This window comes from Colletotrichum karsti (assembly GCF_011947395.1).
Source record: "Colletotrichum karsti strain CkLH20 chromosome Unknown Scaffold30, whole genome shotgun sequence".
Taxonomy (NCBI): domain Eukaryota; kingdom Fungi; phylum Ascomycota; class Sordariomycetes; order Glomerellales; family Glomerellaceae; genus Colletotrichum; species Colletotrichum karsti.
In genome coordinates, this window is record NW_024065930.1 from 24,012 (window position 1) to 45,598 (window position 21,587).

Below are 21,587 nucleotides of genomic sequence, written 5' to 3' on the forward strand. Positions count from 1 at the left end.
ATGCTTTCTTTTTCTCACGCGAAAGCACGTGAATTTCAGACACGCGTGGTCCTAACCCCGCGTCGTGTTTCTTGCCCCCAACAGCGTGCATCCAACATCTCACAACTCAGCGGACGCCGGAAACCCCGGACTTCATCAAACTTGTGCATTTCAAAGCACGCCTTGCTTCATCGATTGCCTTATTCCCTCACTTTGCTCAGTTCGCAAGCATTGTCGCCGCATCAGCTTGTTTCAGCATCATTTCTTCTCTCAAAATGCTTCCCACGAGCCTCAGATCGACGTATCAGCAGTACAAGCAGGATACAAACATTGTTGCTTCTTGGCTGGCCTCAACTGCTCTCCAAACTGGATATTCCGCACCTTTGAATCAAGTCAATGGCTCGTCGGTGGCCTCAAGCTCGCAAAGGTTGAAAGGCAAGGCTCGGAAAGAGGCCAAGAAGAAACAAGCGGCTGCATCTACCGCCCCGACTGACGCGAAGCCGAAACACATCATCGCGATTAAGGACTTCGTTCCCCTCGCCGAACATATCTCCGGTACCCTGTCTTCGACACTGCCAGTGCCCGACTTCTTCTCCGCCGCACTCGACCGTGTCATCGAATCGCGGAAACGTTTTTCTTCCCTGTTAGGAAAGTTCCAAGCCTTTCGCAACGTAATCGGCGACAGGCAGCATGCCTATTTTGTCACCGTTCTTGAGAAGGTTCGCGATGCCTTCAAATCACATGTCGGCCCATTTGACACTGGAGCACTGAGAAACGCTTTGCCTACCGTTGAGGTCAAGAGCAACGACAAGAACAAGAGCACGGCTGAGGCGAGAAACATGTTTGAATCTTTGAGGGTATACGAACCGTCGGAGAGCTTCTTGTCCGCGCCTGATGTTGCCTCTACCACTCATGTCGACGTGGAGTACATCGCCGAAGAAGACCCGAAAACCGAATCTCTGTTTGTGTTTTCGAGTCTTCTCGCCGATCTTTTCCAACTGCGTGAGGAGATCACCGACCTCTGGAACGAGTACAGGGCAGGTACCAAAGATCTTGCCGCTGTCTCGGTAGCCACGAACACAGCTTTCCAACTTGCCCGCAGCATGGAGGAAGAGGTTTCCACGCTACTTGACAGGATTGGGGGTGTCATGGAGCTAATCCCCATGACCTACTCATCGGCCTGTGCCTCCCGCAACTTGGACTACGACGAAATACAGCGGCCTACCGACGATTTCAATTACGATTGCTACCCCGAAGGCAACCAGTTCTTTTACAACGCCCTTAATCTGTTGAATGCCTACAAGAATGTCTCCATCTCCGAGGAACAACCATTTTATTCCGGCAAATTCGGTTGGTATGATCGCCGTAGAACAGCCAGAAACCATCGTCAACAATGGGAAGAGGACAAGGCAGCTCTTTTGGAGGTCTTCTCAGACCTGACTTTTATCTTCGCCTCACTCAAGGGAGTTGAGATACAGGACGAGTTTACAAGAGGCCTCAAACAAATGATGACGACGAAGAAGGTCCCTGGCATCTGGCTTTGTTTTGCAACCCAGAGCTACCTGGACATACTCAAACTTCTCGGCCCCGACGTTGACAGGGGTGAGAAAGACATGCGGCAAATTACAAGGTCAATATCAGATTGTGTTGAGAATGTGTCGCAAGCTTCTGCGGCCCTTAGCCCTGAACTTAGGGCAGCGATGAAAGAAATCTCCACAGTGGTCAACATGTGGGCGTCAGACAACGATATCTTCAGTCTCACACGTCAGGCTTTCAAGATAACCCGCAGAGAACCCGTTTTTTTGGCTCACAATCCCATGTTCTGTGGCCTACACACTCACGACGTTCGGGTCCTGTTTCATCGCTTTGGCATCGAGTACGCTTCCAAGCCCGGAAACGTGATGCACACTGTACAGCTTTATCAAGCGCTGCGTCAGGAGAACATTTTGGGCGAAGATGAGAAGAGGGATGACCTCGAGTTCATGATGAAGATGCAAGGGGATTCAACCTTCTTCGTTGGAAATCCGCCAAGGTCCCCCGAGGCCTATTCAAAGAACTTTGGTCTTACCAAAGGAATATCTGCAACTCATTGGATCCCTGGCCCTGGTCGCAAGAAGAAGGGCTCAATTCCGAGATCTCAAGCCGGCGTCAGAATTATGAAGTTCAAGGCTCTTGTATCGATGGCGTTTGGTAGCACAATGCTTGTCTCTTCAGATTCCAGAGGTCTCAACGCCGAAGCCATTGATCAGATTCTTGAGAGAAGCGGCTGGTTCAAGAAACATGGAACTTCAGGGCAACCCGGGGGCGGCAACGAGAGTTCCGGTCAAGGCAATGCAGACTCACCCGAAAAGAGCAGAAAGGTAACGTGGGGGTTGACGCTTCTATCCTATCAACATAGTAACTATCTGCTGACTTCTTGGCTTTATGAACAGGTCCCCAGAGCTCTCGGCCCAGTTGAGCTCGTTCATCAGGTGTGCTTGGCTATTGATGATGAAGTATCCGACATAATGTTTGATTACTTCAAGATTGAGGATACTTGCAAGGGAATTTTGAAACGGGTGCGTGAGTACGTTGATGAAGGCAGGGGAGGGTCAATCAGCACAGGAATCTTGAACCAAATCAGACCTGACGATCTGAGCGATATTGTCGGTGTGATATTCTCAGTCGTCATCGGTCAAGGGGCTTCGTCTCTTTCAGGCCCCATGGCTCCTCTCCGGGAAGCTGCAAATGCCTTCAGGGACGTTTCTCAGGCCACGATTGAAGGACGGTTTTGCAAGTTGAACGAGTGTTCATTTTCGTCGATATTTCATACAAATAAACCTTACCAGTGCTTGATACATGTCCCATATTCACTGAAACTGGGAGGAAAGTCTTTCTGGCAATAAACTCCGCTCTGAACCCATGCAATGGCGGAGGACCTGTGTGACACAGTTCAGTGGGCTCTTGAGGCCGCATGAAGTACTGGTGAGCTCTAGAGAGACAGGACTGGTGAGCTCCGGATCTCTACAGAGCTCACTTAATTGGTGGAAGACTAGCAATTCACAGAGGGCTTTTAAACTCTCATTGTGTTAAGTGATGAGTATTTAGCCTTGCATCGTGATTTATGTGGAAAGCTGTTCCTTCAGGTGTTGCATGATACGGCTTTTTTTTTTTTTTTTTTTGTGACACGCGATGACTACACTTCTTCTACTAGTGACACCCACCGTGTAGGATGTAGGTTGAAGTGTTTTAAGAATTATTACAAAACATGCGTGCACTATTTGGCGCTTTTACAGTATCCTTGCCATCCTTTCAACCCGCAGTAGTAGTCAAACTCGTCGCCTCCCATGTGAAATCCGAAAGAAAAGCAGGCTGGTGTTCCTGACCATCCATCCATAGCGTAGGTGTCCATCTTGCCTAGCCTAATATCAGAATATTCTACTTCCATGTCCAAGAGAAAGAACTCACAGTCTGGACAGGTGTCCCATTGATTTGTGCCAGTATTTCTGTTGGCGTATCTATCACATGCGTAAGTTGTCGCATTGGTGTCGAAGTCCCACTGCAGTATGTCAGCATACTAAGCTTCGTAACCTTTCGATCATCTGCGCATCATCGTACGTAGGCGTCCTGGACGGAGTTTGACCCATGTCGAACCCCACAAGAGCAGAAATTGTGCGTATCGGCAATAGAAACGCCGAGACTGAGTTGTTGAAGTGTCAGCTGAATTCATCCGAATCTTCATATTTTGGGGGAAATCGGGCTCCTTACAAGGCAGCAACACTGACAAGTGCTAAAAACTTCATCTTAAATTCGGGGTTTTGGGCGATAAGAACGAAGAAGCAGGATAATAAAATATTGTCCGATGACAAAAGCGATTGTGGTTATTGATAAACGAAGGGATTTGTGATATTGAGTGAAGAGCTGTTCGCCTTCAACTGGCGAATGCCCAACCTAAATATGCATTTCATCCATCATCAGACAAGTACTCATTAACATACCTATCATAGATATCTCGTCAGGTGCAACACGAGTATATGATTGCATTGTATTAGTGGATATTACCCTTGGTTCTCTTAATAGCACTGACTCAAAGAATTGCTTCAGACATAGGGAGGCTTCGCGGGGCGAAGCTGGGTTCCCCAGATGATCGACATAGGTGTTCTTGCCGTGCGTGCACAGTCCAATACGAGAATGGCAACGGACATCATCTAAAAAGGTTTGGCCCCTGTTTCGGATGGTTCCCGACGAGTCCGAACTTCCACGCCCTATGAGGCTGGAAAGAAGCTTTTCTTGGCAACACCGTATGAAGTTGAGTGTGCGATAGACAACCTATGGTTCATCCCTTATCAAAAGCTTAGCCTACGTTAATCTACGTCTTCATGGGATGAGTTCTGTCAACGTTCCACATCACTAAACAAGACATCCGATTGATCCGCGGAGTCCGACGGACATTTTGGTATTCGCGTTTGGTTTCCATCCAGGCTTACTGATTAGAAATGCCATGAATATTTAACTAGATTACTCCTGCCTAAGGGCTTGCCTCTCTTTCTTGGACTCAACAGCTAACGATCACTTTCTTTGATTCTTTTCGTCCGTCAACTCAGATCCCATTACATTCTTTTTACACACTCTTTCTTGAACGCTTCAGAATGCATTTTCAGGGACTTGTCTTTTTCTCTCTCTTGGGCGTCTCAGTGACTTCCCCGGTCCCCGATACCCTCTACGTTCGTTCTATCGAGGGTCCTCCGTCCATAGAGGCTGATGGCTTCAAGCCCAACTGGGATGCCATTGAGACTGAGTACAAGGCTGCCTTTGCAAAAGCAGTGAATGATCCAACCCTTACCAGGCGGCTGAATACTGGAAGCGCGAACAATGTTGGTTACGGACAAGCCATTTACGCTGCAGGCTCCGCCGCTATTAGCCAGGTCAAAAGCCTTTCTGACTGGAATAAGGTATGCGCAATACAAGCTTTTGGACTGGATTTTTAGAATGCATCTAATATCATGTTAAGGCACGGGAACAGTTCACGCAGCTCACGACTCAGATCATGATGGATCACAACCCAAACTCTACTGAAGCTGTTTCGGCCATTTGTTACAACAAGGCTTATGACGTGCAGGATGCTAAGGGTATCTATGGTCTTCGGAGCGAAGAGCTTTCAGTTTTCCCTGCCAAGACAGAGTTAGTCATGTCCTTAATATTCTCTACTGTGTCGGCCCTAATTATTTGCCAGCTACGACTGTTTTTACATGGGGAAAAACAACGCCTTCTGGTCTCAGGGTGACGGTGGTACTATCAACGTAAGTCATCATAGGGCTGTCACACAAGACCTTCTAACCGTCGCTCACATTAGTTGTACACTCGTTGGTACTCAAACTCGGGATGCCGTTTTGACGACCAGTCCGACCTCTACTGTTAAGATGGTCTTGACCGGCATGATATTTTACTTGCAAATGGGACTCAAACCTTTATTTGAGTCTTTATGTTAGATTCATCATCTCTGCATTAAAGAATCTTCAAGATCATGTACAATTGTTGTCTTCATCAGTCAAATCACAGCTACATATTTCTCATATTTCCAATCACCGACTGAGGTTACAGTGCAATTATTATGATTTCATCCCTAGACTTCGTCATATGAAGTTCAAATGAGTCCCAGAGGCTCGGATGCTTAATGGACTTTATGTTGATTAAGACACAGCGTTAAGTGAGTGTTCAGTTCCAGTAGTAAAGTAGACAAGGGCCGGATCGGGTTGCTGTGAGGCAGTATTAGTGTCTAGTACGTATGATAAGAGCTCTTAGCTACACGCATTTGATGGGGCTTCTAGTAGATTTGGTCTTTGCTGCTCCTCGTCGTATTTCTCACTCACATGGCACGCAGCCGCTGCTTTTCGGGATTCATTTCCGTGAAAAGCAGATGCCACGGTGGATAGCACGCACTATTTTGTGTAAAGGTAACGATGTTAACCGGTTACTATGAAGCTAGGACTGTTGGGATTTGAAGAACCGTAACTATCTTTCGCTTTCTCCTGGTCAGCCGCGTCAGGATTACTCGAGCTGCACAATCTTCGCATTAAACGTCTCATTGAGGTTTGCTGCATTATATTGCACGGCGTATTGAAATTAAAGCGCCCTAGGTTATATGCCCGCAGAGCAATCCGAGTATCTTCTCTCTTCTTTTCTATTAAATCATCGGCGTCCTGGGCTTAGTCGAGCCGTGTCACCTTCTTCACTACCCGCGCCGGGGATCCCATTGCCACGCTCCAAGCTGGGACATCCTTAGTGACGATAGACCCAGCAGCAATTGTACAGCCCTGTCCAATCGCAACACCAGGGAGAATCACAACGTTTCCTCCAATCCAACAATCGTGTCCAATATGAACCGGCTTGGCGAATTCAATGTTTGCTCGCCGACTCTCAACCTCAACTTCGTGAGTAGCAGCAAAGATTGACACATTCGGACCCATCATAACTCGGTCCCCAATGGTAACAATGGCACAATCCAGTATAGTCAGGTTATAGTTGGCATAGAATTTGTCGCCAACGCTAATGTTGAAGCCGTAGTCAATCCGGAATGGGGGCTCAATAAAACTCCCGTCTCCCACGTGGCCCAAACGATCACGCAGCATCCGGAAACGTGACTGTTCCAGACCCTCCGCCGTCGCATCCGGGCCTTCGGGGAAGTACGTGTTGAACTTATGCATCCATGCGCGGGCTTGGAATCGTGCGAGGGAAAGCTCGGGGCAAAATGCGTTGTATCTACATGTACGAGAGAGAATTAGGCATTGTGGACGTGATGCAGCGCAACGGACGAGATAATGGGCTCATCAATGCAACATATACCAAAAAGGGTATTACTCACAGCATGCCCGAGATCATTCTCTCGTACTCGTCTCCGCCTGGTACGTAGGCAAGATTCTTGGCCTTTGCCAGCTCTGTCTCATTCTTGGATGTCGCTGCCATAACGAAAGTACAAGATGGCCGTCTGTGAGAGGAGTATGGTGTTTCAGGGGGAGAATCAAGAAATTTACCAGAACTTTAACAAAGTTGAAAGAGAAAAGATGAGATCTGAAAAGATCGATCTGAGATGGCACTATTATAAATTGAAGGTGGTCTCTCGGCAAGCTAATGACGACCCTAGTTGCAAGGTTCCGAGCTGGGTCTAATGCCTAAAATGGCAATACTCCACGCCATGGGCTAGGCCTCTGAACCTCTGCTTTGTTTGTCTCGAGTTCGAACCGTTCCAAAATGGTTCATAAAGTAGAAGCTCGACATGCTGTCAGCTGCGGGGTTTTCTATCTTGATTTATGTCTTGAATGAGAAAAGATGCGGAAAGAATCTGCGATTCAGAAGAACAGGTACGCGTGTTGTTGTCTCAGAGCTTCGGAACAAGTCTACCACCGAAACGTCAGCGTCACTCACTACCTTCGCAATCCAAGTCAACAAATGTACTTACAAATTCCATCCAGGGGATATTGGGCCACCCGCGGGTATTGTTGGTTCTAGCCTCCCACACGTTTTCGAGTATCTCGGTCATGGCTGGATGCCGAAATCCAGTCGACCTCTTGATCTCCTGGATACACAATGTTGTGTAATGCACTTGGTGGCTTACGGACGTATCGACGGCGGCCAAGAAGAGTGGGAAGAGTAATCTTTTGTAAAAAGGAGAACTCATCGGTACTCTAGAACAAGAGTCAAGAATATCCGCCACCGACGCCCTGATTTTCTCACTCTCGCACGGGATTGAGAAGGTGTCGGGCCAGCGCATCACCCGCAGCAGACAGGCATTTCGATAAGCATTGGCAAGATGTTTCCATTCGGAATGAGCTGTTGGGTAGTCGAGTTTCTCTACGTCAAGTCCACGGAAGAACACTTCCGCATCGTTCACCACTGCTTCGAAATCTGATAACGATAGAGAGTCCTCCATATGGTGCTTTGCTGCCGCGATGACCTCAGCTATTCGGTAGAACATGATCGGAGGACAGCCGACCAAAGTATGAAAGCTGTGTCGAGCATTCACGTCAGCCACAACACATTGACGAACTTCTTGCGAGTATGTGAGCTTCTCAGCACCGCTGAAACCTCTCAATACATCTAGCCTAGAGCAAAGTGTTACTTAAATCAAGAGTTGAGCATATCTTTGGGTTTGGGTGTGACATACCAAGCCAGTGCTGACAAGAAGAACATGCTTGCGCTTGACCTTCTCAATGAGTCTAGGGCCAATGCAACTCTCCCGCAAAGGAAGGATACCCCTGTCAAGTGGACTGCATGAGCGGATATGCCCATCTCGCAGATCTTGGCGAAAGTCAGTATCTCAATACAGGCTGACAAGAGATCAGGGGTAGCAAAAATCGTCGGAGTGAACTCGTAAAAGAGGCTCATCTGATATTACTCACATCGTGTAGTACTAGAAGAAGAATTATGGCTAGTACAGCGTCTTCTTCTGCAGCTGGTAGGCCATATATCTCTTCTTTAATCAGAAGAGAACTAAGGGCGTTGAGAGCTATCACGCGGTGCTCTAAGGCAGTGGCCATCTCGATATGATCATCCCCGGATGGCGACAGGTTCAGGTGACAGGCGGCTAACCCAAGAACAGCATGAAGAACCCCGTTGTGTTGATAAGCAAGTGGCAACACGTGAAGGCGAAAAGGGTTCTCGGCTTCGTCAACCACAATAGCCAAGTGCTGACTGAGCTTCTCATCGACTAGTTTATATAATCAGCGAAATTGAGTTGTGGCATGGATGGAGAATTGCGGTTTACAATAGACCAATAACTTCTGGCTCTGTACATCCAAGGGCTCGTCATCAGCAGGGCGTCCCTCAGTGGGAATCGGTGACGGATATCCGACCGAAATGTTACGAGGGGACTTCGATGCGTCAGGGGATTTATGTAGTTGCAGGCTCGTGTTTAGGTTGGTTTCGCCTTCCTGATCGGTCGAAATAGAGATCTGAGGACTTCGAGATGACTGTGCACTACGGTTGTGACTTTGACCGGGTTCTCGCGTTTGTGAGACAGGTGTCGTATTTTCTCCTCCATTTTTGCTGCCGTTGGTCACCGTCGAGATGGGCGCTGATTCGCAGAACTGGAATCTCGGGGGATAGCCCTCGCAGTGCAGTCCTTTGGACTTGCATCGGTTACAAATGGGGCGTGTTCGATCGCATTTGCGACATTTCTTTCGGCATGTCCCGCATGCCGGATCTTGACAAGTTATTGGCTGAAGACATGGCTTACTGTAAGATGAGCAGAAATAGGGGGAAACAGGCTGACCTCTGGAGATCAAGACCTGAAGAGCTGAATTGAGAGAACTTTTCTTGGTGGTTGAAAAGAGCACAATTGCCTGAACACCAGTTGGCAGGAATATAGTCTGACTTACCTTTGCGAACAGCCTTTGAACCTTTCGCCATGACTACGTTTGCGCTCATCTTCACTGATTTCTTGTCGAGGGGAGTTCATCCTCTCCGTAAGTGACTATTGCATGTGGCAGGAGGGGTGAAAAGAGGAAGTTAGAGCTGTGCCCTGTTTGTAGCGCCCACCGCTGAAAACTGCATCACATGTGGTCGGTCATGCACAAGTGGGGTTCTGACTAAGAGCAAGCCGAACGCCGCCGTCGCGGCGCCGGCCAACTCTTCTGACAACATGGCTTTGCTTGACTCATCCCACGCATTCATCAATCCCGCTCTTCAATTGTGATATGCTGCGGGAGGTACGCGTTGGCGTTTGAGTGCTCTGCTTGAAAGAAACTTACATCCTATTGGCCCGAATGATGAATCAACAACAACAAGAGGCGACAAGAATATACGCGAACTTGACTATCTTATGTGAAGACTGGGGTAGCAGCTCGAGTGGTAAGTCCGAGGAGCATCTCGGCACCAAAATAACTAGAAATGGTATGATTTCCAGCCGCTATTGTTGATATTGCTGAACTATTTACACTTGGACGGCCGTTCGCGTCGTATTGGTGTAAGAGGAGTAGAAAATGTGCTGCGTCGTAAACGACATGTTTTGTAAGCAGCTCAGTCTTTACTGCGGCTCAAAAGTCTCGAGGTCGTCCGTCTCCCTTTAAATCAGGCCTCAGTAAGAAAATGGGATCCATCTGGTCCACATATCCACAAGCAGGATCACTTATGGCGTATCCCATGTATTCTTGAATAGGTCGATCATACGTCTTGGCGATATCGAGAGGTACGGAAAGAAATTGATTTTCCTCTTGCCTCAGATATCCTCTGATAGAAAACGTCGCGAACATCAAACGTCTTTCATCCGTAGTTGTGTTGTGCCCGCCAGCATGATACGCAGATGCTAACATGATGAACGCGTCGCCCTTCTCCATTTCGGCGTAGATGCATTGATCGACTCGTGGCGGTAAGTCTCTGTGAGTGCCCCTAGGAAAAGAATTGTTCGTCAGCCAGATCATTCAGACAAGGATCAAAGCTGGAGCCCGGAACATTAAACTAGGATCCAGGTCTTCGTACCATAAGTGGCTGCGTGGGATGAACTGAGTTCCCCCGTTTTCTTTCGTCACTTTGCTTCCAGCCACAAAGAGACCCACAGCCGTTTCTCGGTTCTTGTCTCGCTCGTCATCCCACTCTTCTATCTCCTCATGGATATTATGGGAGATATAGTCGTCCCGATGCAGGGGCTGAGCCTTTCCCCCGGGTCCGATCCTCATGGCTGCACAGGAGTGGACATACGGCTTGGAAACCGACTGCTTCCTCTCATTTCCCCACCAAAACCAGCTCTTGGTAGTCAGGAAGTGCTCACACACTTTCTGGTAGGTTGGATTCATCATCTGAGTTCTAGCGTACGTGGGGCTCAGAGCGAGTAGAGCCGGCGCCCGCTGGGTCTCCTCTAACATTAGATTAGTATTGGAATTGTAGGCATTATAAGTGCAGAATATTCTTTGCGTCGGTATGTGGTATAACACTGTCTTGGAACTGGAACTGATGCTCAACTCACTCGGAAAGAATGATCCGTTCCACTCAACGTCGCTTTCGAGACGCTCACGGCACTCCTCAAATGCCTGGTCAACGTCGGCGACGGGAACAAGCCCCTGAACGAAGACACCGCCATCACGCTTGAGGAGGTAAATGATATCGTCGATATGCGTGCTGGCAGAGACCTTCTGCACCTCAGGGCCGTACTTATCTGAAAGATCCGGCATACTTATTGCAAGGTCAGCTCAAACGACAGAAACCGAGAATTGTTAAGATGAGATGAGAGTTAGGGCAGGAAAATGATTCGGCTGTGCGATATGTGTGATTTCAGTTTAAACCAATACCTCGCTTGAAGAAGCCTTTCACAAAACTACGCAGTAGGTACGGAGTAGTTTGTTGTGGCTTCACATCCAAAAGAACCTGGAAGAGAAGTGGTCGGAGTCTCCGCTTGGCCCACGGTAGACAGGGGCAGACAGCACCAGCACCGTGCCGCGAGCCGGCCTGCTAGCAGAGGTCTAGTTGGGAGTAATGCCGAAAGCGGAATAACAACGCGCAGTCATGCTCCAGCAGAGCCAAGACCTGACTGACTACCTTAGCGCATCGGAAAGCCTCCGAATGAAACGAAGTAATACCTTAACCTTGTCCCAAGAGAGTCTGCGAGCTCTCACACTTCTTTTTTTTTCTCACTACTTCACAGTGAGAAGATAGTCAAGACGCATACATTACCGCTCGAGAGCGGCTTGCGTCGCTCGTCTGTCTCGAGGAATGAACGGGCAATCGTCTGAAATGACTCCTTGCCACCAATAGATAGTCCGACTCAGTAGAACAACGCTACCTAGTAATCCGGGGGCGGGGGCGGGGGCGGGGCTGCTGGCAAGACGCTTCGTGCAGCGTTCTCCACGATACTTCGTACCTACAACCAAACTGTTATCCATACTCGACCGATGTGTCTACCTTGACACGGTGAGGTGACATCCATAATCACAAGATTGGGCGCTTGCAGTCAGCTCTTTTTTCGGTATAGAGTTCATGGAATGTTTTTCGGGCTCGTTTGTCTTGGCTACTGCTCCTCCACGGCCGAACCAAAACTTGGACAATTTAATCCGGCTGGATAACACACTGGAAACTTTTTTTTCAACCGCTTCACAAATAAGACGGCAATAGAAGGTGTTTTGAAACAAGGTCTGCGGCCTTTTGGATAATCTAGCACCGAATGCGACGTTTAAAGTCTCTGGTCTTCATGCTCGGTGATGCTAGGCCGGGGCAAGCTGGTACGCCGTCCAACGACGGTGCAAACACGCGGCCATCCTAACACTTTCTCTTGCTAATTTGGTGTCGTACAACAGCCCAAGTACCGGCTGAAAATAACATGTATCTCAAAACTTGACGAATGTGCTTGTTGATCCGGAATGGCGGAGGTTGTCACGAGGTTGATATACGAGGCCTCAACAGAAGCAATGTCTTCTTATGTAGTTGTGTCCTGCCACGATACCCAGTGGGTGTCTCCGTACGGCCTAGTTATTAGAGTCAATAAATGGTCAGCATATGCAACCAAGCCCGACGCACTTCGGAAGTTAAGCTGAAGGTTGGATTGGCTTCACCATCTCCAATATGGCTCACTTCATCAACAGCCACCGGATATCGCAAGGCTCAGAATTGCGTCTCGTATATACGGCTTTGTATTGTCACAATCGGCTGGGGAGCCACTCCTTGGGTATTATCTATCCGTGGTGCCTGAAGGCTTTTCGTCCGTACTCGTTCACTCGTTCGCAATCTCTTCCTCTTCATCCTCCCACTCGCCGGCATCCTCCATTTCCTCATTGGCCTGGTACTCTGCGTCACCCGCCAGGCCCTCGCTGTCGAACTCATCGTCGTAGTCCATGTCTACGTCGCTGTCGTCTCCTTCCGCATCACCTCGATCGGCCTTGGCCTTCTTCTTCTTCTCGACGTTCTCCCTCTGCTGTTTCCGCCGGGCCTCCTTCTCCTGATTCCTCTTCTCCCAGCGTTTTTCCAACTCCTTCACCTCTTCCTTCGTTTTGTGCACATACTCGTGCCACATGACCTTGCCAGAACACAAACCCTCTTCAACCTTGGTCAAGCGCAGGCGCATGCGGGGGCCGAGCTCAACCAACTTGACGGCGCGTTTCTCGACAGCATCGGCGTCGTCGGCAGCTTCGTCCTCCACAGGGGCTGCGCGCTGCTTCGCAATCTTCTTGGCTGCCGGCTCCAGAACCTCGATTTCGGCATCCGTGTCGACCTCGCTGCCGCTTGTGGCATCCGTCATATAGCCCTCGCCATCCTCGCCGCCGATCATGAAGTCGGCGATATCCTCGAGCTTGCCCAGGTTTGGCACGCCGCCTTTCTTGCCGACCTTGGAAGCCAGCAGCTTTTCGGCTCTGTCGAGCCTTCGAAGGGGTCTGGAGATACCCGTGGCACGTGTTGTGATGGCATAGTGTCTGAAGTTGAGGATGAAGGAGCCCTCGTTCTCGGGATCTTGTTCGCGGTTCAGGAGCAAGACTCGACGGATGTTCTTGAGAGGCGTCGCTGTGGGGTTGATGGGAGGAATCAGAGATTGGAAGACGGAAGTCGCGAGAGATTCGAGGTGTTTCGGAACTTTGGATTTCGCATCGGAGTCTGGAGAGTGGAAGTTGTTCATGACCAGCTGGCACGAGTTAGTCGAGGCTTTACCATAGACGTGGGGACAGTAATACGTACCAATGGTGGAGCGAGTTGTTCCTTTGCGCTTCCCTTGGGTCGTCTTTGCGCCTTCTGGACATCCTTGGACAGAGAGTACTTTTCGACTCGGAAGTTGAAGGTCGGACCGCGGGGCGTAAGTGCGAGGCGCAGGTTGACGTTGCCGCTCTCGGAGCGAGACAACAGAACAAGATGGGTCACGCCCAGGGGGCCGGTCATGACGATGTAATCTTTGAGTCTGTTTGCGCGGCGTTCCTTGAGCTTGGAGGCGGTGTTGGGCTCCAGAACACGACGGATATCGGCAGCCAGCTGAGAGACTGAAGAGCCCACCAATCCGGCGCCGATTCTCACCACGAAAGACTTGGGGCTTCTGACGGCATTGTTCTCGGCCCGCCTTTGGGGATTGTTAGCGCCGACATGCGTTCTCTTCTTCTGCCTGGGTTTGGCCATTGTGGGCAAATGTGATGTTGGATTCGGGATCCGGGGGTGGCTGCGATGTGGTGTTCAGCAAACGAATGCTCAATTTGATTTTTTTTGCTGCTAAAAGGTACCTAGGATTTTCTGCCGCTCTCAGACCCGCTACATGGGTTAAGGTCACCAATGAGTAGTCCATAATCCTCTTCACCGCCCGTTTCTGTCACACCGCCTCGGTGGCAGAACAAGCATTTCAAAAAGTTTTAGCGGGGCTGCGGGGACTATTTTTCGCAGATATCGCACTACCTAAGCACCTCGTCACCGGCAATCTGCTCTCCCTACAAGGCGCCGCGACAACGACAAGATCGACTTTGCAGAACTTCCCTCGAGCCAAGAACGAACCGAAAATGGGCGATATCAAAAAGCGCAAGACGTCGCACGACGGCTTCTCGGCCAAGGTCGCCAATACGAAGAAGACAAAGCCGTCCCCGGCCGAGTCCGTCGACGTCGAATCGTCCGAATCAGAGCCTGAAGCCGAAGACAACGCGACCACTGCTGAAGAAGCCAAAAAGACGTTCAAGGACCTCGTATGTTTCTCAACGACTCCTTCCGGCTTCGGGATGCTTGCTCTAACTTGTGATACTTTCAGGGTATCGTCGACTCCTTGGTTGAAGCCTGCGACGAGCTTGGCTATAAACATCCGACACCAATCCAGGCCCAGTCAATTCCACATGCACTGAACGACCGCGACATCATTGGTTTGGCAGAGACAGGTTCGTCTACATAGCGCTTCTTTTCCTAACGCAGTGGACAGACTGCTAACTCGAGCAGGTTCCGGCAAGACGGTCGCTTTCGGTGAGCTCGATCTGTTCGAGATGGCGGGATCCGCCGTCGCTCTCCCCTACCCAACTACGCTGACTTGAGCTGCAGCACTTCCGATCCTACAAAATCTCCTCAAGAAACCCCAGGCCTTCTACGGACTTGTTCTCGCCCCCACAAGAGAGCTGGCCGCGCAGACTGCCCAAGCTTTCGAAGCACTCGGCTCCTTGATTAACCTTCGAGTATCAGTCATCGTTGGTGGCTTGGGCTCGGTGGAGCAGGCGATTTCCTTGGGAAAGAAGCCTCACATCATCGTGGCAACACCCGGGCGTCTTGTGGACCACCTTGAGAACACCAAGGGGTTCTCCCTGCGGTCACTTAAATATCTGGTCATGGACGAGGCAGACAGGCTTTTGGACATGGACTTCGGCCCCAGCATCGACAAGATCCTCAAGTTCGTCCCCCGCGAACGCCGCACCTTCCTCTTCTCCGCCACCATGAGCTCCAAGATCGAAAGCCTCCAGCGGGCCAGTTTGCGCGACCCCGTGCGCGTCAGCGTCAGCACCGACAAATACCAGACCGTCTCGACACTCATCCAGAACTACCTCTTCATCCCGCACACCCACAAAGACACCTACCTCATCTACCTCGTCAATTCGTTCGCCGGCCAGAAGATTGTCATCTTCACAAGAACCGTGGTGGAGACCCAGAGATTGGCCATCCTGTTGCGCACCTTGGGCTTCGGCGCCATTCCCTTGCACGGACAGCTGAACCAGTCGGCGCGTCTGGGTGCCCTGAACAAGTTCAAGACAGGCTCTCGCGACATTCTTGTGGCGACGGATGTGGCTGCCCGTGGTCTGGATATCCCCAAAGTCGACGTTGTTCTGAACCACGACCTCCCCCAAGACAGCAAGACATACGTCCATCGTGTCGGACGTACGGCGCGTGCTGGAAAGTCGGGTGTCGCTCTCAGTCTTGTCACCCAGTACGATCTGGAGATCTACCTGCGCATTGAGGCAGCCCTGGGCAAGAAGCTCGAGGTATACCCAACGCAAGATGACGAGGTGATGGTGTTCCAGAGCCGCGTTGAGGAGGCGCAGAGGCATGCGAGAGTGGAGATGAAGAACATGATGGAGTCGTCCAAGGGCAAGAGGGGTTCCGTGATGAAGACTACCATGAGGGGTAGCAAGAGGCGTCACGACGGTATGGACGCCGAGGAGGGCTAAGGCCTGCCTTGGTCGTAGAGTCGTGTTGATGGAGTCCCCTATCTGTCTCTAGATACCTTAATGCAGTTGACGTTCAAAATACTTCGCTTCTTCTCATGCTGGTGTGTTCATGCAAATCTCGTTCTGATTCACAAGTCAGATAGCCCAGACAACCCAAAGTTGACATTGCGCCAAGAAGTGGTCTTCAAGCTGGCTGCCAGTGATCTAGCAAATTGGACGTTGTCCGCGGCGTAAACGACGAGCGAACCACTTCGGTGTTGCGTACCATTTGCTGCCAGTCGAAAACACAAGCTAGCAAATCAACCAACAACCCATGCAGAATTGAGTGACTCACATTCGGCCCTGCGAAAACTTAGCGGCAAATTTGCAGTCAGACATAAGGTTCATCCAAAACTCCATAATGAAGAAAGCCTCCCATCCTCAAAAGACCAAACGGGTCACAAACGGGCTGCCATCGCAACACTAGAAAGCCCGACCCTTTCAGACGTAGAAGCTCGGAGGAACCATTGGTCCAGGTCCAAAAAGGCAAAAAGCGCGCCGGCTCGCGCCAACCATGACGTTCGGGCCACTCGCAGCTGGCCTCGACGGTCCGAACGGAAGACGCAGTTGTGCCAAAAGAGGCCGGTGCCGACGCCAGTGTCGTTGGTAATTGTCCAATGGGAGCAATTCGCGCACCTCACTCATGCCGCAGTAATCACGTCGACAAGAACCTTGCATGAGGGGTCGGCCGGTGATCAGCGGGGGTGTTCAGGGGATTGAGGGCAGAATCCGGGGTAGAACCCCTGCTGCTCCTCGGCTTGGACTGTTAGGATCCCCTGCGGAGCAGCATGTGTTTGTGATGATTGCTGTGGTGTTTTCTCCCCAAGTTGAGCACTTTGGGCCAACTTCTCGGCCGACGGGCATGTGAAGTGCTCAGCTTCCCGGGATTTCGACGGCGCGATCACACGTCGTCTCCGCCCAGACAGGCCCGTCGTGACTCTCCTGCTTGATGTGGATTGCGGGGAAAGATGACATCGATGGCAGGCCGGAACGAGAATCAGAGTTTTGATAGGCGGAGGAATAATTAGACTAATAGTTCGGTCGAGCGACGATGGCCGCCGTGCGAGGTTGACGATGGGTTGAGCTCTTTGGTGCAAGTGCAACGAGTATAAGAGGGGCCCTCTGAGACCGGCTGAAGTGACGGAAGATCTGTTTCTCTCGGCAGGTTCAGATGCAAACCAGATACCGCCTTATCGCAAAAACCAATTCCCAGCTCAGCCTCCCTTGCTCGACAATAATAGTCAACATGCTCCTCAAGTTCTCCCTTCTCGGCCTCTTCGCCACCTCCGTTCTCGCGGACGGTGCCGCCATCGTGGCCGCCATGGACGAGATCGCCACGCAGAACACGGAGCTGGGCGAGACCGTTGCGGCCTGGGATGGCGGCCTCTTCGGCACGCTGCCAATCATCATTGACTCCACAAAGCTCCTCATCAAGATCAACGAGGCCACCAAGGTCGCCGAGGAGTCAGAGCCGTTGAATGCCATCGAGGCCATTACGGTGGCGCAGTCAACGCAGAAGCTCGCGGTGGGAGTCAACACGACTCTCGGCAACGTCGTCGACGCGAAGCCAAAGTTCGACAGGCTTCTCCTTAGCCCCATCATCCTCCTCAACCTCAAGCAGGAGAAGAGCGCCACCGACAAGTTCAGTACTGCTGTTATCGAGAAAGTGCCAGAGACTTTGCAAGCCGTGGCAAAGAACTTGGTTGCGCAGATCGAAACGGATTTCAACAACGCCATCGCCACATACAGCTGAGCGGCAGTGGGAATGGATAACTCGGCCATGCGTAACGGGAAACATCTTCTTGTACAAACTTGGTTATGATCCTTGACGAATGATACGAGTGAGAGGCCATATCAGGATTCAGGATAATGCGATCAATTGTGGTGTTGCTTCAGACATGGCGACTCAGCATCAATGCTAGTTGGGATCGCGGGGAATGGGCATATTTGAATGTAATGTGTTTTCATTGATAACTATAGGAAACGTGAGCATTGTCAAGCGCTGTGTGCCATTCATGTGTAATGGAGGAATTTCTTCAACTCCATCAAGACAAGACTTGTGGCATGTCCGGATCTAACAAGATATGATCCGCTGTACATGGGCCAGATGTTGGCGCCATCGCCGTATAACTTTTGTCTACCGTCTTACCATTCATCGACGGATCTTTTCAAATATGTAGAACACAAGGAAACAAGAAACAGACGGGGTGCAATGTATATGAGGCCAGGGATGGCAAGCGCCCTTCACTTCAGAGGACACCATGCCACGCCATCCTCAACCGTTATATTTCAGGGAAGTCAAGTACTGACGCTTCGTACTAGATGCGTAGCAGGTTGACGTCCGAGATGCTGCGTTGGCGTTTGTGGCTCATTGGGAGCTCGCTGGACGCCTTGCGCTTTTGCGACATAGACTCGAGGGGGCTGCGCGCAAGATCGCGCATCTGCTTCTTGGAACGCCGCAGAGGGGTAAGGGGGACAGCTGCCGTCTCGAAGCGGTCGGACTTGAGACCACGAAGGGCAGTGTAGTTGTAAGGACTGCTGAGGGCGAGAGAGTCTTGCGTGGCCTTGTCGCTCAGGATGAGGCGCTGGTTGATCTGGTCACGACGGAAGGCCCCCACGTTATTCGCGTTGATGTGGGAGTGAAGATCAATGTCGCTCGAGCTGCGTGGGCGGCCAGGGGTCGGGTTCACAGGTTCGCCGTCCCACTGGTTTTCCTCATCCCCGTCTAACGAGCGGGTGTCGTCGAACTCGATGAAGTCGTTGATATCGAGACTTCTCTCCATCTCATCCTCGTCTTCTTCCTCGATTTCCACTGACGAGCTCTCGTCGGCAGTGTTGGGTTCCGATTGGAAGGGGAAGAAAGCCTCGGCGGGGCCCATCGCCTGGGTGTTTAGATAATCACCAAAGGTGTTGGACGAGAACATTGCGCTCATCATGATTTGGGCGGAGTTGCTGAGCATGGGCGAGTTTTGGTTCTCGTCAATGGTAGGCAAGAACGAGAAGTTGAACTGTTCGGGAGACAAGTCAAGACGGCGGCGGTGAGGGGTGAAGATCATCATTTTTCGGGTGATGGGGTTCAAGACAGCAATGGGCTTCTGCTCGGAGTTATCGAGATTGAAGCGGCCAACGCGCGGCTGGCCACGTTCGCCTTTGACCGGGTGATCCGTGTCGGAATCATCCCACTGGTCGGCGGGCTTTTCGGGGCGCTTGATCTTGCGCCGAACAACGGGTTCAGGCTCATCTTCCTCGGTAGTGTCACCATCCGCTGGCGCAACAAGTCAGCAATCACGATTTTCTCACAGAATGCATCATCAGGCACAAACTCACTCTCGTAGCCGTCCAGCTCCTGAGTTTCCTCGAAAGCTGCGACCGGAGTGGGCACTTCGGAGACTTCGCCCATGGTCATGGGTGTAGCAATAGGGGTGTCGTCGTCGCCAAGTTCCTGGATGACGTCCTCAATGTCCGAATCGACGCCAGGAGCATAGTCATAAGCTCCATGGGAGTCGCCATGGTAGTCCCAGAACGAGTTGGAGTTCTCGGACTCGTCATTTTCATCATCATTCTCGATCTCGCGGCGGAATGCCGGGTCGAGGGAACTCTGATCCACAAAGATGTCGGGAAAGAAATCGGCATGGTCATCCTCGGTGTCGGTAGAGTCGGAGTCACTCGAGGGGACGTCGAAGCGAACGTGACGTTCGGTGGGCTCAGATACGTGGTGGCGATGGTTGTCTGAAGCGGCACTTTCATCGACATCGGACATGATGCCGTCCCAGCTGGCGCCGTCCTCGATGTCAGCAGCGCCATCTTCGTCGTCTTCTTCTTCTTGGTCTTGGTCGTCGTCTTCGTCGTCGTCGTCATCATCGTCCTCGTCTTGTTGGACAATGGGCGGCCGAGGAGAGCTCGAGATACTGGGCGGCAGCACCTCGTGCAGGATGTGGTCCTCCTCGGCCGCAACGACATCGTCCTCGTCGTCATCAGAGGAATCGCTGATGTCTTCCACGGCAGAGTAGCCGTCGTCATCTGACAAGTTGAATGACGAGGACGACGTGACGGAGTCGCGGCGCTTTGCGGCTTTGCGGGAAGCCGCGGAAGACTTGTTGCGAACGTTGCGGGACATGGTGGTTATGCAGGGGTGGGAAACTCGGCCAGGTGGGATATAAGATATGGCTTGTGGTGTAATGCCGTTCAATGTCGAATCGATGGGGGAAACGGGCGTTTGTTCTCTTCTATCCGTCGCCTCGTATAATTGTAGTATGATTCTAAGGCTTTTTTCGGCTGCTGAGGAGCGATTTTAAGAGGCGGTAGGTCTCGATATCGGGAGGAAGGGGGTAAAGGATTTTTCTTGTTGGTGATGGGCGTCGTATGGCCCAGTGAATGTCGGGCAAATGTAGTCGATTTTGAAATCAGATGCAACTTCCGTCAATGGGCCAGAGCCTTCCCTCAGAGGGCTCTGGACAGTGAAAGTCTGTGGTGAACTTCGTCGAAAGCAGAGAGGATTGAATGTCTCGATAGGCTGCTGGACTGCAGAGGCGCCTCGATCAGGCGCCTCCGCAGTGGGCGTTTACAGCTCAGCGAAAGCGGGCGACATGATCTCGACGAAGTTGGTATGTGTATCTGAATGTTCTTTCGAATAATTCGGGGAGGGCGACTTCGTTGTCTGGTGGTTTGGATTGGGTTGATGATTGAGGAGGGAAGGAAAGAGAGGGCCGGCATAAGAGGAGGTACACGGGATTCCGAAAATAATATGGCTCCCCGGGAGTCTCCACACCCAATCGACTTTTTTTTTTTTTTTGTCCCTTCCTGGGCTGCCCAAACTTTTTTTTTTTTCTTTTTTTCGCATTCAATGGGTCCCGGATTTGTGGGGTCGCTAGGCCAGGGAACACCACGCACTCGCTGTGAATCTGGCATCGTCTGGCTCGCTTGATGTGGGTAGCGAAGCTGCGCTAACCGCTTTGAGGGCGCCGTCACCGCCTTTTTGCGCCTATATACCCCTGACGCCGCCTACAGATGGCCTGCAGGCGCTGAAAAATGCGCTGGAGATGCGCCGTCATTAGTGGGTTGATGCTGCCGAGTGTGGAGGAACACCCTGTGCCAGGCTGCAAGACAGCCCCCCTGGGTTTGGGCCAGGGCCAGCAACTTCCATCATCAAGCCATTTCTGCCCCTCTTCGTGGATTGTGTCACCTCACTCCCGTACCTCGCGGATGCCTCCAACGCATGCTCATCCATCCAGTCTGCCAGTCTGCCAGCCTCTCCCCCTCTTCGCTGTCGTCACCCGCTGGCCTGGTCTCGATCTAGATGGAGCCAGGTTGATCATACCTCCATTGTGCCAAATTTAATATCTGGGACTGCTCTTGGCGCGGAACAAAAGAGGGAGGCGGTTACACTGAGAAATCTTCACCGTTTGGTCGAGTCGGCGTCTACGGGCAGTAGCGGCTACACTGGTACTGTACCAAGCAGCAATGTTGGGGGCGCAGCATGTGGACGGTGGACCTCACGGCATC

General features: G+C 51.2%; 6 protein-coding genes across 6 annotated transcripts; 3 read left to right on the plus strand and 3 right to left on the minus strand.

The window, feature by feature from the left end:
* Positions 1-254: 254 nt before the first annotated feature.
* On the plus strand, positions 255-5,377 carry CkaCkLH20_08732 (uncharacterized protein; the record flags this gene model as incomplete). Its single annotated transcript, XM_038891447.1, has 7 exons — positions 255-1,581; positions 1,699-2,339; positions 2,412-2,541; positions 4,654-4,910; positions 4,970-5,139; positions 5,192-5,258; positions 5,312-5,377. 7 exons carry the CDS (start codon positions 255-257, stop codon positions 5,375-5,377), a joined length of 2,658 nt encoding a protein of 885 aa, XP_038743083.1.
* Positions 5,378-6,164: 787 nt separating this feature from the next.
* Positions 6,165-11,120, minus strand: CkaCkLH20_08733 (phytanoyl- dioxygenase family protein; the record flags this gene model as incomplete). Its single annotated transcript, XM_038891448.1, has 5 exons — positions 6,165-6,717; positions 6,821-6,914; positions 10,070-10,341; positions 10,432-10,807; positions 10,916-11,120. The coding sequence occupies 5 exons, from the start codon at positions 11,118-11,120 to the stop codon at positions 6,165-6,167; spliced, it is 1,500 nt and encodes a 499-aa protein (XP_038743084.1).
* A 1,532-nt stretch (positions 11,121-12,652) lies between these two features.
* Positions 12,653-14,037, minus strand: CkaCkLH20_08734 (brix domain-containing protein; the record flags this gene model as incomplete). Its single annotated transcript, XM_038891449.1, has 2 exons — positions 12,653-13,555; positions 13,609-14,037. The coding sequence occupies 2 exons, from the start codon at positions 14,035-14,037 to the stop codon at positions 12,653-12,655; spliced, it is 1,332 nt and encodes a 443-aa protein (XP_038743085.1).
* A 371-nt stretch (positions 14,038-14,408) lies between these two features.
* On the plus strand, positions 14,409-16,046 carry CkaCkLH20_08735 (ATP-dependent rrna helicase rrp3; the record flags this gene model as incomplete). The annotated part of the gene is made up of 4 exons (XM_038891450.1): positions 14,409-14,588; positions 14,651-14,774; positions 14,833-14,856; positions 14,932-16,046. 4 exons carry the CDS (start codon positions 14,409-14,411, stop codon positions 16,044-16,046), a joined length of 1,443 nt encoding a protein of 480 aa, XP_038743086.1.
* A 1,285-nt stretch (positions 16,047-17,331) lies between these two features.
* CkaCkLH20_08736 (antigenic cell wall) lies at positions 17,332-17,838 on the plus strand (the record flags this gene model as incomplete). The annotated part of the gene is made up of 1 exon (XM_038891451.1): positions 17,332-17,838. The coding sequence occupies one exon, from the start codon at positions 17,332-17,334 to the stop codon at positions 17,836-17,838; it is 507 nt and encodes a 168-aa protein (XP_038743087.1).
* Positions 17,839-18,403: 565 nt separating this feature from the next.
* On the minus strand, positions 18,404-20,202 carry CkaCkLH20_08737 (uncharacterized protein; the record flags this gene model as incomplete). The annotated part of the gene is made up of 2 exons (XM_038891452.1): positions 18,404-19,350; positions 19,413-20,202. The coding sequence occupies 2 exons, from the start codon at positions 20,200-20,202 to the stop codon at positions 18,404-18,406; spliced, it is 1,737 nt and encodes a 578-aa protein (XP_038743088.1).
* Positions 20,203-21,587: the final 1,385 nt, after the last annotated feature.